This window comes from Solanum lycopersicum, chromosome 6 (assembly GCF_036512215.1).
Source record: "Solanum lycopersicum chromosome 6, SLM_r2.1".
Taxonomy (NCBI): domain Eukaryota; kingdom Viridiplantae; phylum Streptophyta; class Magnoliopsida; order Solanales; family Solanaceae; genus Solanum; species Solanum lycopersicum.
Genome location: NC_090805.1, coordinates 49211315 through 49230186, shown reverse-complemented (window position 1 = coordinate 49230186; position 18872 = coordinate 49211315). Strand labels below are relative to the sequence as shown.

General features: G+C 41.7%; 1 protein-coding gene across 1 annotated transcript; it reads left to right on the top strand.

The window, feature by feature from the left end:
• The first annotated feature begins 8211 nt into the window (after positions 1-8211).
• LOC138349416 (uncharacterized) lies at positions 8212-17634 on the top strand. Its single transcript, XM_069299756.1, has 7 exons — positions 8212-8676; positions 9198-10597; positions 10962-12815; positions 13061-15280; positions 15386-15855; positions 16111-16235; positions 17500-17634. The coding sequence occupies exons 1-7, from the start codon at positions 8212-8214 to the stop codon at positions 17632-17634; spliced, it is 6669 nt and encodes a 2222-aa protein (XP_069155857.1).
• The last annotated feature ends 1238 nt before the right edge of the window (positions 17635-18872 follow it).

The window sequence follows — 18872 nt, the reverse complement described above, 5'->3', positions numbered from 1 at the left end:
TATTCAAGTTGTTGGTTCAGCCTAGCTACAAATTGCTTCTTGTTTAATTCAATTGTTTAACAGCTAAATAAAAATTTGAATAAATAAGTATCCATTATATGTATGAAAGGACAAACATTTTCATTAAAGAAGCAAAATGTTATACCTCAAAAAGATCTGAAACGGAGCATCAAAATTGAAGGAACTCTAATACTTACCCAGTTGTAATTTTTCTGATTAATTTCCAATCAATTTACACATTATTTCATCTTGATCTAACTAACATTTTAATGTAATTTCAATCCCCTTAATAAATACCAAAAAAACATTTAGAGAGAAATGATTGAAAGAACTAAGAAAGTGAAAAGAATTTTGCTCCATACAATCCAAAAAGGAAGAATCACGACTCATACCTTGTTTTTAAGAAATCAGAGAATTTTCATAAAAAAGGGTGATTCAAGATTCGTTTGAAGGGTTTGATTCAATCTGAGTCAAAGTTAATCAGGGTTAGGTGTTTGATTTTGAGTACTAGTGATTTGTTCTCGAATTCGATTGGTTGAGGATAGCCATTTGAGGATTTAGCCATGGAGGAGTAAGGAGATGATGATACTTTCTGATTGCAATGAGATTTTTATGGAGGAGAGTGAGAGAGTGGAGAGACGATACTTCTAGTGAAGTAAAGCTTCTAGAATGAACATAAAATATCTTTTGCCAATTTTTATGAGGCTATCAAATTATAATTACAATTTTATCCTTGTATGTTTGGTATAATGTCTATTTTGGCAATGATCGTCCTCTCCATCACACTTCTATATAAAAACATTTAGAGAGAGGATTGAGAGAAATACAAGATAGAATCATAATATCCATCCAACTAAGAAAGTGAAAAGAATTTTGCTCCATACAACCTAAAAAGGAAGCATCAATTCATACCTTGTTTTTAAGAAATCAGAGAATTTTCATAAAAAAAAGGTGATTCGAGATTCGTTTGAAGGGTTTGATTCAACCGGAGTCAAAGTTAATCGGGGTTGGGTGTTTGATTTTGAGTACTAGTGATTTGTTCTTGAATTAGATTGGTTGAGGATAGTCATTCGAGGATTTGGCCATGGAGGAGTAAGGAGATGATGATACTTTCTGATTGCAATGAGATTTTTATGGAGGAGAGTGAGAGAGTGAAGAGAAGATACTTTTAGAGTGAAGTAAAGCTTCTAGAATGAACATAAAATATCTTTTGCCAATTTTTATGATGGCTATCAAATTATAATTACAATTTTATCCTTGTATGTTTGGTATAATGTCTATTTTAGCAGTGATCGTCCTCTCCATCATACTTCTATATAATAGAAATATATAATTATCATATTTTCATATTTAAAGATTAATGATTATTTTAGCTTCTCTTTTTCTTTTTTTAAAACAAAACACGCTCTATAAATTCAAGATTGTTTTGAAATAACGTTTAAATATTTTTTATACTATCGATTTTGAGTATTACTTGAATAAATTGGAATACATATGAAGGTATATGGATCAAAGTTTATTTTCAATTAATTTTAATATTGTTGATAAAATGAACTAAGAAGAGAAAAGTTGAAGCAATGGAAGCATCTATCCAAAACTTTTTCATCCAAAAACTTAATAAGTTATTGTTGACACCCAATTTTTGACCCGCGTTGGTATAAATTAATTATCGAACTTCGTGAGTTTTTTAAATTATTTAAAGTTAGTTAGTTTTATAAATCTTGCGAAAATAAAATATATGTACATATATACATATATGTATATATATGTATGTATATGTATATATGTATATCTTAAACCCATTCCTTTACCCCAGCCCACTCCACTCCTCTCTCCCATTCCCAAAATAAAATTACCCAGGCCCAACCCCTCTTAATCTTCAGCCCCAACATTAATTCCCAGGCCCAAACTCCCCTTTTAACCCCAACCCACTAACTTAATACTAACCCAACCCAATCCCCTTTTGACCCGACCCGACCCCTTTCCCTCCTTCTTCCCCTTCCCCCAGCACCCCTACACGACCCCAGAAACCCAGAAAAGAAAAGGAGAAAAAGACCCGACCCCCCCACGCTCCATCCTCCCTCACGCGACCCCCTCGCGTCTCTCCCCACGCTCTCGCACTCTCGTCCTCTCTCCTCTCCTTCCCTCTCTCCCGCGTCTCACGCCCACGCTCGCTCTCTTCTCTCCTTACCCTCTCGACAGAAGCCCAGAAACACAGACGCCATCTCCTGCAAAACTCCAACAACCCCACGTTCTTCCACCCTCCTCTTCGCGTGAACAAGACGGAATGTCATAAACCCACACCCTGCCGCTGTCACGCAGGTCTGCACACGCAATACGTCGCAGTCATCCTTGCCAACACGCGAGGTCTGCCTTGTGGGATTTGACCCAAAGGGATTTCGGATTTAAAATTCGAAATGGGCAGAAGTTCGTCGATCCGACCCCAAAAAGTGGAAACCCCAGTGTTCCCTTCTATATAAACCCCACCCCTCTTCCGGAAAAGGGGTTGGCAATTCTGAGGTTAGACATTTTTAAGAGTTCTTTTTAGTTAAGACATTTGAGAGGAATTTTAGTTGAGAATCTGGGATTAGGAAACTTCAAGTTTGGATTTTTGGGGAATTTTGTTGAGGAAACCGGTTTGGAAATTTTCGAAAACAAAAAAAAAGAGCTTTGGTTGTTGTCATTTTTGTTGTTGGTTCTAGCTGAAATCCCATCAATATAGAATACCAAAGATATTTTGGATTTCGGGAGTAGCATTCGGACACGAAGAACAGTTCAAGTCTCGGGAAGTTCTTTCGTTTCTTCGCTGTCTATCGACGGAACGGTGGACTGTTGTTCAGGCTCGCAAGGTGGTAGTCGTCTCCGTCCTCTGCTCGTCTTTCCTTTGTTCGCTGCGTACAGAAAGGTAACGTTTAGCTTGTTTTAACGCAGCTTAGCATCAATGTTCCTTTATCCACTCTTTTTCTTACGCAAGCAAGCTTATGCGTGGATGTTCGAAGTATTTTGTGTGCTGTTGATCGCTGTAGAAGTAATAGGCTATGTTATCGGAAGTTTTCATTAGTTAGGGCCATCCGGATGTCAGTGATTATTTTGTGTTGGTTGGTTTCGCTGAAGTTTGTATGTTTAGTGTTCTCTCACTGTTTTCTGAGTCTGTCTTCGCGAGGCGGCCATTGTCGTTGGTTGGCTGACCTTGCATGACGTATATTGACTCTAAATCTTATCTCGTAAGCTGTTAGGGTGGTAGTTTTTTTTTTCCAGCAAGGTTAATATGGGGGCTTTGCATCTGTTTCTTGTCCTTAAGGATGTTCACCCGGTTTGCTCGACGTATAATCCTTTGTCTTATATCGAAAAGCTGGGTATGGTGGTTATTTGTTAAAAGAATGTTAGGCTAGCTATAGATATATCTAGCTTGCATCGAGGTTTTAGCACGAAATGGCACTGTTTTGTTGTTATTGATGTTGCAATGTTAGTCGATTTTATCCTACTCTGGCTATTTCACGTCAGCTAGTTTGAGGTTAGCCTGTAACATGGAAAGATCCGTTTGTTGAGAGTTCAAAAATACATGATCTTTTGTGCATTTTTTGGGTGATGGCATCTCTAGTTTCTTCGCTCATTAAAATGACTTGTTGTGATGTTGTCACCCTTTTATGTTGTCATTCTCTCATACTGATATGATAAGTTTATTTAGTCATATGTGGGAGTAATTGTATTTTGTTTCGATTATATCACGACCCTAGCACTATGGCTAATAATAGTTCATGTATCCTTGTTTTAAATTACATTACTGGTGTCTTGTTTCTTCTTTTCTTTTTTTTTTATTTTATTTTATTATTATTACTATTTTATTTTCTATCTTTGTGTTAAGAGTTCACGTTCCTTCCTTAACTTCGTGTTTGTTTGGTTGCATGTGAAATTCTTTCTCGAGTCCGTTTGGGACTCCATCCTCCTCTAGGTATTCGGAAGAGTCGTAAAGACTCACGCGTTCCTTTTTGAGTCAACCCATCAAGTGTTTTGGAAGAATTGAAGAAGTTGGAAGGAGAGAGACCGGAAGATTTTTATTTATTTCATATTGTATTTTATTTTGTAACGGGCATAAGCCCTTGTTGTTTTATTTTCTTGAAATTTATTTTGTATGTTTAGACTAGGACAGGTACGAAGAGAAATGGGTCAAAACCCAAAAGAAAACAGGTGGGTCCAAACTCGGTCAAGGCGAACGAAACCCGAGTCTGGACCCAAAATCTCTATCTCTCTCTCTCTCTCTCTCTTTATTAATTGGTCGCGTGCTTGAATATCGTTTAGTTTTAGAGTTGGAAGAACTCCAAACCCCCATTGAACGCCTTTTGCTTTATCAAAACTCGAAACTAAAAATTGGAATTTTAAAGATGTTCGAATTTGAAAGTCGCTTAGACTTAAGTTTAAAAGGTTTAACTTTAATGGAATCTCAAAACGATAAATATTTCAACCCATAAGTTTGTTTAAAACTCTAATAGGTTCAAAATTCAAATTCTAAGTTCGTTTGAATTTAAAGAGCTTTAAAATCTGAAATTTCGCCTAAGTAAATTTCTCATAAGTTTAAAAATTGCAAAGTTAAAACAAAATAGTCAATAAGTTAATCGTTGGAAAACCGTAAGTTAACGGAGATTTTTAGGTGCCTAACACCTTCCTAAGATACTAATAGGAATCCCGAACCCTTAAAATGTTTCAAAACAATTTTTCTGTTTAAGTTTTTTAGAAACGAAGTTTTCTTGGTTTTTCTTAAAAATTAAGTGGCGACTCCCTAAAGTCTAAAAACAAACTCTTTTCGAAAATCAGACCCCATTTTTCGATAAAACAGTTATGAATAATTTTTTTTTATTGAATCAATTAGTCTAGATTTTAAAAAGAAAAAAAAAGTAAAAAGTTAAGATTGATGATTGTCTCAAATTACTTCAATGGTATTGATGGGAATGAGGTAAAAATAATGAGGACAAGAAAATACTGCAAAAGATCTTCTTATGTTTTGCAACCAAGAAGAATCCTAAACAAACTCATATAATTAATTTAGAGTTAAGTTATTATATAATACTTTTTTAATTATTATTTAAATATTAATACTAAATAATATATTTTTAAAAATAAATATTTCTAAAACTGAGTTGATGGTGTAATTTTTTTGTCTATTATCCGTGGATATAAGTTAATCTCAAATTTTTAATTTATTTACTTTATAATTAATATGAATAAATTAATTAATTCACTATATTAATAATTATTTTCACTAGTAATTAGGGACAAAAGAAGTAGGTTTGAACAAATTGGTATGTTATTTTCTATTGTGATCAATCCACAGTCAAAGACAGTCCCATCCATTGGTTATTTAAACACTTGATTGTAAGGAAAATTATTGACTCACACAAATTGATACTTAAATTTGTTTTTTACTAACCGTTGAACATTCCAAACTTTATTGTAACCATCTAGTTTAACTAAAAAAACCTTACTTCTCAATCTAGCAAAAGAGTTGTTCGGATGGTAAACACCTCCGCTCCTAATGTTGATACTTTTTCCCTTCAGCCTAGGGACTTCCGAATTGTTGTTGTCGTAGAGTGAAAATAGATGTGGGTTAAAGAAAAATAAAACAATTATCAGAAAAAAGAACAGCGCGGTACATGCTATGAGACTCTCTTTGTTTACGCATTCTCCTGATTTGAAAGTTTTTTTTGTGGTTGGAAGTGAGGGGTGCTTATCATTCGAGCAACTCCCTCTTGTCTTCTGATTTGAAAGTTCGTTTGGGTTTGAAATTGAGGGGTGCTTACCATATATCCGATCAACTCCCTCTTGTCTCCTGATTTGGAAGTTAATCGGACATCTTGTTGATTACTTGATAGTCAACGATCGTTAATTGTCCCAGCCCAAGTAGTCCGCTTGGGTTACCCATTCCACTTTAAATATAACCCACTCTTAGTCAAACTAGGATAGAGCGAAGCCAAATCCTGAAAAATAGCGCATTGGCCTAAGATGACCCGACACCCAAGGAGTGTCGGGCCCATTAGAAAAGTCCACCTTGGGTCCAAAGAGCCTACGGCTCGATAGGACGTTCATGTTTGTTGTTTAAATTTGAAGGATGTATTGCGTGTTTAACTAGTTGTTGTATCGGGGGGATTGAAAATTAACTAGTTGTATGTTTTTGTAGATGTCAAGTCAGTTCCTTCACTTCAAAATGGTCACCCAGGCGCCCGACATTCTTCGAGTATGGTGGGGCAACCTTAAGGAGTGTCAGAAGAGAGAAATCTCGATTTACTTGGGTCACCTACCTTCGATAATGGACTTCAAGGTATGGCCCACGTTTATCGAGGTCATCGCCAGATTCTGGGACGATGATAAAATGGTCTTTCGATTTGGAGATGTCAAAATAACGCCCACATTAGAAGAGATCAAAGATTGCCTTGACTCGATTGGGACGTGTGGCAAAAGGAAAAAACGTCCCGATCATCACATTCTCCTGCCAGATAGGCCAACCGAGACTGAGCTAAGAGACATATTATCCCTAGTGAATGCGAATTGGTTAGAGACCCACAACATTCCACTGATGAGGTTTTTCGAGAGGTGGGGGCACGACAATTATTTTAGATTGTTCCCGGACGAATTTCATGATCACAGTACTTGGAGGCAAACTCAAGCTATCGCTTTCTCCGCATGCCTCTTGGGAACTATGGTGTTCCCTAAAGACGAAGGTAGAGAGATCGACACCCGGGTAATAATGGTAGTGAATGCCATGTTCAGAGGAGTCGGTAGAAAATCTGAAGAAAAGAAATATTGCTGTTTGGCCCCAGTCATCTTGTCCGACATTTACCGATCTTTGAGCCTGTGCAAGAATGGTTTCCCGTTTTTCCAAGGTTGCAACATCTTACTTCAATGGTGGTTGACGGAACATCTATGCAAAAGAGACAACACCCAGCTACAGGGTTTGGCCGAACCAAGTCAAACAAGTCCTCTCGATAATTACGAATTCTACTTGAGTATCCGTAAATTTCCAATTCACACCACCAGGGATGCGTGGGCAAAGGTGTTTTACAATTTGAAAGAAGGAGACATACAATGGGTATTACCGAGCTTCAGGTCTCAGATGATAGCAGCCCAAGGGGCCAAATTGCCATTTTTAGTCCTTCCCGGCATCAGAGGATTGCGTCCTTACAACCCGACGAGAGTAATGCGGCAATTTGGAAAAGTCCAAATCATACCCGCCCAAGGAGATGCCAGCTCTTTCATTGTCGATTACAACGAGAAGGACAAAATACCTTTCGCTAAAATTATCCTCCAGGAATGGGCCGGACGTGTCAACATAAAGGGGGAGGTTACCGCAGATAGGTATGAAGCTGGATATGTTGACGAATATAAGACATGGTTGCATAATAATTTGCATGGTGTAGTGGATCCGACACCACGCACGAGTCGAAAAATCGAAGACGTGGAGACAAGGCTTCAAATTCACGCGTACCATTTTCAGCAAGAGTGGGACCGAAGGGAGCAGGAATTCTATAAGAAAGAACAGGAATTTCAACAAAAAGAGCAAGCATACCAACTCCGGGAATTAGAAAATCAGAGAGTTTTGGCCGTAATGTCACAAGAATTAGCTGACACAAGGACTTGTCTAATGCGTTTGGACACTATTTTGGACGAGCAGATGAACACCTTACAAGCCGTACCAACATCTTCCAAAGCTGCGTTCGCTGAGCCATACGTGTTCACCAGCAAGTGCATTATCCGAGAAGAAGTGGAGAAGGCCAGAAGAGGAGCTGGATCATCAACCTTTTAACTCCCCTGCGTGGGATTGATTTTATATATGTATTTGCATTGCATCCCATTCCCAAGATGTATCCCGTTTGATTTTGATTGTGTAATGAACGCTATGACATCTAGTGAAATTCGTTTCGGGGGTACAATTACTTATTTAAATGGCGCAATACATCCTTCAGATCGCTAGGCCTACCCTTGGCACAAAAGGGTCACATGCATGTTTAGGACACGATATATTTGTTTGAATGCTTATGTGTTATGTCGCTATGATTGAGGATATCGTAAACCCACTCCTAGCCAAAATCCTAAAGAGTATACAGAAGCCAACATTACAATTGTCCGACCAAAATTCCCGAGTCTCAAGTTTCTCACACAAAATCCATACCATAAATCCTAAATACCGCTCTATCATCTCAGGAAAGTTGAATCACCGCTATGGACAAAGGCAAGAACGTCCAGACGGAGCTCACTGAGGAGGAATTGCGAAGAAAGATCGAGCGAGTCACTCGAGAGATTCAGAAGGTTAAGGAGGAAGGACTCAAAGTAGACGTGACCACGGCGATTTACAAAGTTGCGGTCACAACCTTGGATGAAGATCTGGCGTCACAGATAAAGAGAAAGAAGGAGGTTGAGATGGAAACCGAAAGCCTAAGGAAAAGGTTGAACTTGCTTCGTTTGGAGATACACGAAGGAAAGGCGAGAGAGGCGAAGATAGATATCGAGACTGCTGTGTTGTTGAACAGAAGCGCGGCGCTCGACGAGGAATTGGCGACCCATAGCGACCCAAAGGGCGGAAAATACCTCGCCCGTGATCAGGGAGCAGATAACAGTGGCCTCGGCCGTGAAGTGATTGAGGAGGATGATGAAGAAGAAATCGTCTACAAGCCTCCATTTCCGACTGTCTGAAAGGAAAGGAATGACGCAGCCACAAGACAAGAAATCTCCAAATGTGGTCTTCTAGAAATCTCAATGTTGTTTTCCAATTCCCTTGTAATCACAACGAAAGAATGAATGGAAAATTTTCATCCTAAAATCCGAACTACGTTGGGCCTGAATTCTCCCCTTGAGATACGTAGGCAGCCTTCTCGGCCCGGCCCCTATCACAGAAAATTTTCATTCTCCTCCATGTTTCGGAGATACGAAGATAAGATCAACGGACGTCGCAAAGCAGCTGCAAGAAGACCATAGCTCAACGTGATTCAGATTTCCCAAGATAACGCCAAACAAACAAATTCTTGTTTGTTCAAAATATATATCCGTCCTTATTCGTGGGTTAAGATATCCTCAAACAAAACGACTTGTGTGTTTATCTGTTTTATGTGCGATATTATGCATTTTGTACTCTGGATATGCACTAACAAATTTGCCTTTGAGTTGTTTTTACCTCTCAGGTACCTTTTTACTGATCTGTGTCAATAAAGCTGGCAGATCATCCTTACTTCACCAGATCGAAAGGTCCTACAGATTCCTTCCCTCGATCAAATTCAGATAAAGGAAAAACAGTTATGGGAGACAACAATGACGAAGGGCGTCTTACTGACGTTGTGGTGGCTCAGCCCACTGTAGTGGAACAGAACGAATTGATCATGCAACTGATGCAACAGATTGCTGAAATGAAAAATGAAATGCAACGGAGACAGGATGCGCCTCCACCTGGATTTGGTACTAATATTGCTGATGCAAGACCTCCGGTCTACTTCCCTTCATCAAACATAGATCCAACTCAGAACCAGCCTTCTACACCTGTGCATAATCCGTCTGTGATTGACCTCACAACCCAAAACCCCCAATACGCTTCTGCATCTTACCAAACTCCTTCACCTCTTCCAAATAACCACCCTCAAATACCACCCCATCCTCAGAATACTCAAACTGCCCCACCGCCACAAAATCAAAACCAAACTCAAACTGCCTTCAATACCCAAGCATTTCATCCGCATTTGAGTCAGAACACCAATCCTCAGGCCTACCCACAAAACTACCAGACCGCCCAAAACGTTTCAAGTCCCTCTATAGCTCCACCCCTCCCAAAAAGAGCCACCTTCCAAGTTCCTGTTCCTGCCGAGCACGAGGTGCACGGTTCTGAGTTGGATCACTATGAAGAACAGGAAAAAGAATGGAAGGCGAAAGAAGAAGTGAAGATCGATATAAAGGAAGAAATCAAAAGGGCTATGAAAGAGCTGCAGTGCATCCCAGACGCCGCCGGACTTAGCTACGCAGAATTGTGCATCCATCCAGATTTGAACCTTCCCGAAGGTTTTAAAATTCCGAAGTTTGACACCTTCGGAGGAGTGGGCAATCCTATGGCGCATTTGAGAGCGTATTGTGACCAGCTCGTGGGAGTTGGCAGGGATGAGGCCTTGTTGATGCGGCTTTTCAGCCGAAGTCTGTGTGGAGAGGCCCTCGAGTGGTTTACTTCACATGAAACCAGGCAGTGGCCCAGTTGGAATGCATTGGCTAAGGACTTCATTGACCGATTCGCCTACAATGTTGAAATAGTGCCCGATCGGTATTCTCTAGAGAAGATGAAGCAGAAACCAACTGAAAGCTATAGGGAATTTGCCTATAGGTGGAGGAAAGAAGCGGCGAGGGTAAGGCCACCCATGACCGAGAAAGAGATTATGGAAGTGTTCGTGCGGGTACAGGAGCCTGAGTACTATGATCGAATCATGCTGCTGGTCGGAGCTAAATTCGCTGAGATAGTCAAAGTTGGTAAGACTATCGAAGATGGTCTAAAATCGGGGAAGATAGCCCGTGTATCTGCGTCGCCTGGGTCTTCAGGATTGATAAGAAAGAGAAGAGAGGAAGTCGCCGCTGTCTCGTATGGGGGAAGAAAAACCCCTAGAAACCCGTCACATTCCCAAGATCGTTCCAGGCCTTCCCCAAAGTCTCACCGATCCTACTACCCACAATCCAATCATTCCAATAACCACAATACTGTCCCCACCTATCAGAATGCTCAAATTTTGTCATACCAAAGTCCACCCTCTAATCTCCAAAATTTTTCTCCCATATACCCAAATTACCCTCAACCATACCAGATCCCATCCCCTTATCAGAATATTGCTCCCAACTGTGCCAACGTACAGTCGAGCTACCGACCACCTCCACCCACTTATCAAGTCCAAGCTCCATTATACCAGGACCCCCTCCCGAATTACCAAGCTCCAATGCCAAATTTCCAGGCAAACCCTTATCCCCGGAGCCAAGCTCCTCGTACAAGATACCCAAAATTATCAGCGGGTGCCTCCCCCTCGGCAAAGCGGTTATGATACTTCCCGACCGAGATTTGAAAAAAAGCCTTCAAGGAAATTTACCACACTTGCTGAAAGCCGGACCAAACTATTTGAGAGGCTAGTCGCAGATGGATACATCCACCCTGTGGGGCCCAGACCCGTGGATGTCAACTCAAAGTTCTACAGGCCGGATCAAAGGTGTGCTTATCATTCCAACAGTGTTGGACATGACACGGAAGATTGCATCAACCTTAAGCACAAAATCCAAGACCTGATCGATCAGGAGGTAGTTTCTCTTCAACCGGCGGTGCCAAACGTCAACACAAATCCGTTGCCGAATCATGGAGGTGACAACCTTAATATGATTGAAACGGATGAAGATGGGTGTGGAACAAAGATGATTACCCCTATTGTGCATGAGGACTTGGAAAGGGCTGTCGCTTCTTTAAGCGTCAAGGAAAGGAGGGAGTTTGTTATTCTGACACCTGCAAAGGCTGTTGCCTTGGTGCCTTCGAAAACTCTCATTAAGCCCAAATTTGTCATTGAAACCGCCGTGGCCCAAGGCATGACCAGGTCCGGAAGGTGCTACACTCCTGATGAGCTTGCTCTCGGAGGACAGAAGAAGGACCATGCTAAGAGGCCGATAAGCGAGGGGGAAGCAGAAGAATTTTGGAGAAGGATGCAACCGAAGGACTATTCCATCGTCAAACATTTAGAGAAGACTCCAGCTCAGATCTCCGTGTGGGCCCTGCTGATGAGCTCTCAGTCCCACAGGCAGGCCTTAATGAAAGCTCTTGATGATACATACGTACCCTCAGGTACAAGTAGTGATAATGTGGCCGCTATGATTCATCAAGTCATTCGGGGGCACCGGATCAGCTTTTGTGACGATGAGTTGCCAGTCGAAGGAAGATCCCACAACAAAGCGCTACACATTACCGTGATATGTCGTGGAAAGGTTGTCAACTGTGTTTTGGTAGATGATGGGTCCGGTTTGAATATTTGCCCATTGACGACGTTGAGGCAACTAAATTTTGACCTTGGGAAACTGGAGCAGAATCAGGTCAATGTAAGGGCATTTGATGGTGTGCAAAGATACACCTTAGGGGCTGTGACTTTGACCCTTCAAATGGGCCCCGCAGAGTTCAGTGTGCAATTCCAAGTATTGGACATAGACACTAGCTACAACCTTCTTTTGGGAAGGCCGTTTATCCACATGGCTGGAGCCGTCCCCTCTACTCTCCATCAGATGATGAAGCTTGTATGGAAAAATGAAGAGTTAGTGATTCACGGCGAGGGAAGTCGCTCGGGCAAGCAGGTGTCGGTCATTGATGAGACGCCGCAAGGCGCAGACTTTTACACGGTGGAGCTGGTGAATGCCACCAACGAAGATTTGGCCCTCAACTCCATGCCAACCGTGTACAAAATGATAGCCACGGTGATGCTGCAAAATGGGTTCGAGCCAGGTTTTGGATTGGGAAGAGATTCCCAAGGAATTATTGAGCCTGTTCCGGTCCTTGCTCAGGGATCAAAGTATGGTTTGGGGTACATCCCCACAGATGATGATAGGAAGAGGAGAAGGGATCAAGAGTTGACTAAGCCGATCCCGCATCTCTATCACTCCTTTCCAGTTCGGGAGCATGCCGAGCCTGAAGACGGCGGGGAAGGAATCTGTGACCTGTTCAAGGAGATCAATACCGTCATAGAGGAAGAGGCTGAGTCAGCTGGCTTTCGTGATGCTGAACCGGGGGAGATGCTGAAGAATTGGACGTCCACACCAATCCTGATGTCCCGGACTTTGGGGTAGAAAGGAATTATTTTGTGCATGCCAAAATCGGTGGTCGTTCGGAAGAGGCCCGAGACCCACCATTTCTGCATTTTCTTGATTTTGAATTTTGTTATGATTGTTTAAAGGGCGACATGGCCTTGTGCCATGACCCAACTTTGCATCCTGATTCAATTTAAATGAAAGCCTCCTTATTTTGACTTTGTTTATTCGATTGCTTGTTATATTTTACTTTTCTAATTTTGTCTGTTTATGATTTCAGTAACGTAAGTTACAAACCTGCCAACGTCATGTCATGTCATGAGCTAAACGAACAAAATGAGGTAAATGACGACGAGGCTGACGACTACGACGAAGAAAGTGGGGAACCAGACTATGTAGTAGAAGAGTTTCGACAGTTCGAGAATCAACATAAACCGAATCTGAAGGAAACAGAGACGGTAAATTTGGGAGATTCAGAATGTGTCAAAGAGGTTAAGATCAGCACTCACCTGAATGAAACTCAGAAGGAGAGCCTGATTCATTTGCTTGCCGAATACAGCGATGTGTTTGTTTGGGAGGTCAGTGACATGCAGGGGCTGAGTACCGATGTCGTATCTCATAAGCTGCCTATCAACCCAGGGTTCGAGCCAGTGAAGCAAAGGACTCGGAAATTCAAGCCTGAATTGAGTTTGAAGATTAAGGAGGAAATCACCAAGCAGATAGAGTCCCGGTTGGTAGAAGTAACGCAATATCCCACCTGGTTGGCGAATGTCGTTCCGGTCGCCAAGAAAGATGGAAAAATCAGGATTTGCATTGATTACAGAGATCTCAACAAGGCTAGTCCAAAGGATAATTTCCCGTTGCCAAATATACATATTCTGATTGATAACTGTGCCAAACATGAGATGCAGTCATTTGTGGATTGTTACGCGGGTTATCACCAGATTCTGATGGATGAAGAAGACACGGAGAAAATGGCCTTCATCACACCTTGGGGGGTATATCACTACAGGGTGATGCCGTTTGGGCTCAAAAACGCCGGTGCCACTTACATGAGAGCCATGACGACTATCTTCCACGACATGATTCACAAGGAAATTGAAGTGTACGTAGACGACGTCATAATTAAATCCCGCGAGAGCTCAGATCATTTGACACACCTGCGAAAATTCTTTGAACGTTTGCGTAGGTACAACTTGAAGCTAAATCCCGCCAAATGTGCTTTTGGAGTCCCAGCTGGGAAGTTGTTAGGGTTTATAGTCAGCAGAAGAGGTATTGAGCTCGACCCTTCCAAGATCAAAGCAATTCAGGAGTTACCTCCGCCGAAGACGAGAAAAGAGGTGATGAGTTTCTTAGGGAGGTTAAACTATATCAGCTGGTTTATAGCACAATCGACGGTGGTATGTGAGCCTATCTTCAAGTTGCTGAAGAAAGATGCCCCAACTAAGTGGACTGAGGAGTGCCAGACCGCTTTCGATGCTATCAAGAGCTACTTGTCTAACCCACCAGTACTGGTTCCTCCGCGAGAAGGGAGTCCTTTGTTGCTGTATTTGTCTGTCTCAGATAACGCCTTTGGATGTGTTCTTGGTCAACACGACGAGACAGGGAAGAAGGAAAAGGCTATCTACTACATCAGCAAGAAGTTTACTCCGTACGAGTCTCGTTACACTTTGCTAGAAAGAACATGCTGTGCTCTGACATGGCTTGCCCAGAAGCTGAGGCACTACCTGTCGTCGTATACTACATATCTTATCTCCAGGATGGATCCGTTGAAGTATATTTTCCAGAAAGCGATGCCGACCGGGAAGCTGGCTAAATGGCAAATGTTGTTGAGTGAGTTTGACATCGTGTACGTGACTCAGAAGGCAATAAAAGCACAAGCTTTGGCTGATCATCTTGCGGAAAATCCCATTAACGAAGAGTATGAACCTCTCAAGACGTATTTTCACGATGAAGAAGTGTCATTTGTGGGTGAAGATATCTCTATAGATTATCCAGGTTGGAGATTATTCTTCGATGGAGCGGTGAATCACCAGGGTAAGGGTGTTGGAGCAGTCCTGGTATCAGAATCTGGTCAGCACTATCCTATGGCGGCTAAACTACGATTCAACTGCACAAACAACATGGCTGAGTATGAAGTTTGCATTCTCGGTTTGAAAATGGTCGTTGACATGAATGTCTACGAGTTGCTGGTTATTGGAGATTCAGACCTCTTGATTCATCAGGTTCAAGGAGAATGGGCTGTGAAGAACCCGAAGATTGTACCTTACGTACAATATGTGCAAAATCTGTGTAAAAGGTTTCGCAAGATCGAGTTCAGACATACTCCCAGAATACAGAATGAATTAGCTGATGCTCTTGCCACCATCGCTTCAATGATCAAACATCCAGATACTGATTACATCGACCCGTTGGATATAGACTTGAAGGAACATCCAATCCATTGTTCACATGTTGAATCAGAACCAGATGGTTTGCCTTGGTATTTCGACATAAAGAGGTACTTGGAGTCTGGGACATATCCAGAAGACGCCACATCTAATCAAAAGAAGTCGATACGTCGTATGGCTCTCAATTTCTTTTTGAATGGAGAAGTCCTTTACAGGAGGACTCCAGATTTGGGTCTTTTGAGATGCGTGGATGCTGCTGAAGCCGTGAGGCTTATTGAACAGATACATGCTGGAGTCTGTGGCACACATATGAACGGGCTTACCTTGGCAAGAAAAGTCCTTCGAGCCGGTTACTTCTGGATGACTATGGAGAACGACTGTTGCAAATTCGTGCAAAAATGCCATAAATGTCAAGTGCACGGAGATTTGATAAGGGTGCCACCTCACGAACTCAATGCTATGAGTTCACCTTGGCCATTTGTAGCTTGGGGAATGGATGTCATCGACCCTATAGAACCGGCCGCTTCCAATGGACACAGATTTATTTTGGTTGCCATCGATTATTTCACCAAATGGGTGGAAGCAACCTCTTACAAATTGGTAACCAAGAAAGTGGTGGCCGACTTTGTCCGCAACAATCTGATCTGCCGGTTTGGAGTTCCAGAATCCATCATCACTGATAACGGTGCAAATCTCAACAGTCATCTGATGAAAGAGATATGTGAACAATTTAAGATTATTCACCGAAGGTCAACTGCTTATCGCCCTCAAATGAACGGAGCTGTAGAGGCCGCCAACAAGAACATCAAGAATATTCTGAGGAAAATGATTGACAAGCAGCGGGGTTGGCATGAAATGTTGCCCTATGCTCTACTGGGTTATCGAACGACGGTCAGAACATCAATTGGGGCTACTCCATACTTGCTAGTATACGGAACAGAAGCAGTCGTACCTGTTGAAGTCGAGATACCGTCACTGAGGATCATCCAAGATGCTGAGCTAAGTAATGCTGAGTGGGTTAGCAAACGGATTGATCAACTAGCCTTGATTGATGAAAAGAGGATGGTTGTTGTTTGCCATGGCCAGTTGTATAGATAAAGAATGACTCGCGCTTTTCACAAAAGAGTAAGAGCCAGAATTGGTTCTTAAGCGTATTTTTCCTCATCAAGACGAGTACAAAGGAAAGTTCGCACCAAACTGGCAAGGTCCTTACATGGTCCGCAAAGTACTATCTGGAGGTGCTTTAGTCTTGTCAGAGATGGATGGCGCTGTATGGCCCAAACCTATCAACTCAGATGCTGTCAAGAGATATTACACGTGAAGTTCGTTTTGCATTTCCCATCATTTACTTGTAATCTTCTGTTTGCTTGTATTTGTTCGAATTTGAATTCTTATCCCTCTTGTAACGAACTACGTCTGACCTGAATTCTCAAGAACGAGATACGTAGGCGGCCTATGTCGGCTTCGGTCACCCCATTTACCCCCTTTTTACTATTTCTTTGTAACGAACTATGTCTGACCTGAATTCTCAAGAACGAGATACGTAGGCGGCCTATGTCGGCTTCGGTCACCCCATTTACCCCCTTTTTACTATTTCTTTGTACCTGAACTACGTTCGACCTGAATTCTCAAGAATGAGATACGTAGGCGGCCTTTGTCGGCTTCGGTCGGTTTCTTTGTAAATTTTATTCTTGTTAACCTTTAAGGGGAACTACGTTTGACCTGATTCCTGCCGCAACGGGATACGTAGGCACCACAAGGGCTCGGTCATATATCTCGTAAATTCTATTCCCCCCTTCTACAATAGAAACTGGGACAGAATTTTTGAGAGGGACTCAAAAATTCTCCAGAAGGAACCTTCTCTTCAGCGGATCAAACTAAAGACATTTCGAATTTGCGACTGGGACAGAATTTTTGAGAAGATCTCAAAAATTCCGAGATCTGTGCGGTTACAATGGAAAGATGAGCAAGATACTAAACTGGGACAGAAATTTTGAGGATGGCCTCAAAATTTCGTCATGGGACTTCCCCACAAGTCCGGAATGCCTCTGAAATTCATTCAACAAGCGTCGGACTCAAAGAAGCTCGTTAAGCCTGACATGACATGACTTGGCAGTGACTTTTTCGAGATACTATTTCTTAAAAATTTCTTGTTTCTCTTAAAAATTTCCCTTTTATATTTCATCTGTTTTGGCATAAGATATTTTCTTATCTATCAAGAGTCGGGAAATATGAAAATCAACCGGAGATATCAAGACAAGGAGCAAACAACCGAAGGGATCGACACAAATCAGTATGTTTAAAACTGACAATTTTTCTGTGGATGCAGGTTTATAGCTTTGCTTCGAAATCGGCCGAATTCTTCCGACGGATGAATACGGAGAAAGAGAAAACTATCTCCAAAGCTAGTGATTTTATTGAAAGCAAGAAGCATTTCATATCGTTTATGCCAAGATGCTTGTGAATGCGTTTGTTTATTTCAAGTCATTCCTCAATACATGAAATTTACAAAGTGCCTGGCCAGATTCAAAGGTGAATCAAAAAGGAATCTCAGCGAAGATTTCACGATTGCTATAAGAAGACGCTATTTGCATTGCGCTATCAAAGCAAGATGAGTATTATCGATCAAGACAATGCATTACCTCAGAAGAGACAGCTATGCAATTATTATTTTTATCATTATCGATCAAGTCGATATATTATTTGGAGGTCGTCTTGCCGTTACTATTCACGGGGGCAATATAAATATTCATGCATAGCGGAATCATGCATAGCGGAAATTATGCATCGCGAGTCAATAATTATGCATGACGAGAAGATTTCATGCCTCGTCAAAATTTATACATCGCGGAATCATGCATCGTGGAAATCATGCATCGCGGAATCATGCATCGCGGAAATCATGCATCGCGAGTCAATAATTATGCATGACGAGAAGATTTCATGCCTCGTCAAAATTTATACATCGCGAGAAGAATTTATGCCTCGCTGGAAATCATGCATCGCGGAAATCATACATCGCGAGTCAATAATCATGCATGACGAGAAGATTTCATGCCTCGTCAAAATTTATACATCGCGAGAAGGATTTATGCCTCGCTGGAATTCACGCATCGCGGAATCATGCATCGCGGAAATCATGCATCGCGAGTCAATAATCATGCATGACGAGAAGATTTCATGCCTCGTCAAAATTTATACATCGCGAGAAGAATTTATGCCTCGCTGGAATTCATGCATCGCGGAATCATGTATCGCGGAAATCATGCATCGCGAGTCAATAATCATGCATGACGAGAAGATTTCATGCCTCGTCAAAATTTATACATCGCGAGAAGAATTTATGCCTCGCTGGAATTCATGCATCGCGGAATCATGCATCGCGAGTCAATAATCATGCACGACGAGAAGATTTCATGCCTCGTCAAAATTTATACATCGCGAGAAGGATTTATGCCTCGCTGGAATTCATGCATCGCGGAATCATGCATCGCGAGTCAATAATCATGCATGACGAGAAGATTTCATGCCTCGTCAAAATTTATACATCGCGAGAAGAATTTATGCCTCGCTGGAATTCATGCCTCGTCAAAATTTATGCATCGCGAGAAGACTTCATACCTCGCTAGAATTTATACATCGCGGGAAGATATTCATGCCCCGCAAGAGGACGTACTTGGATAAAGAAAGAGCAATACTTAT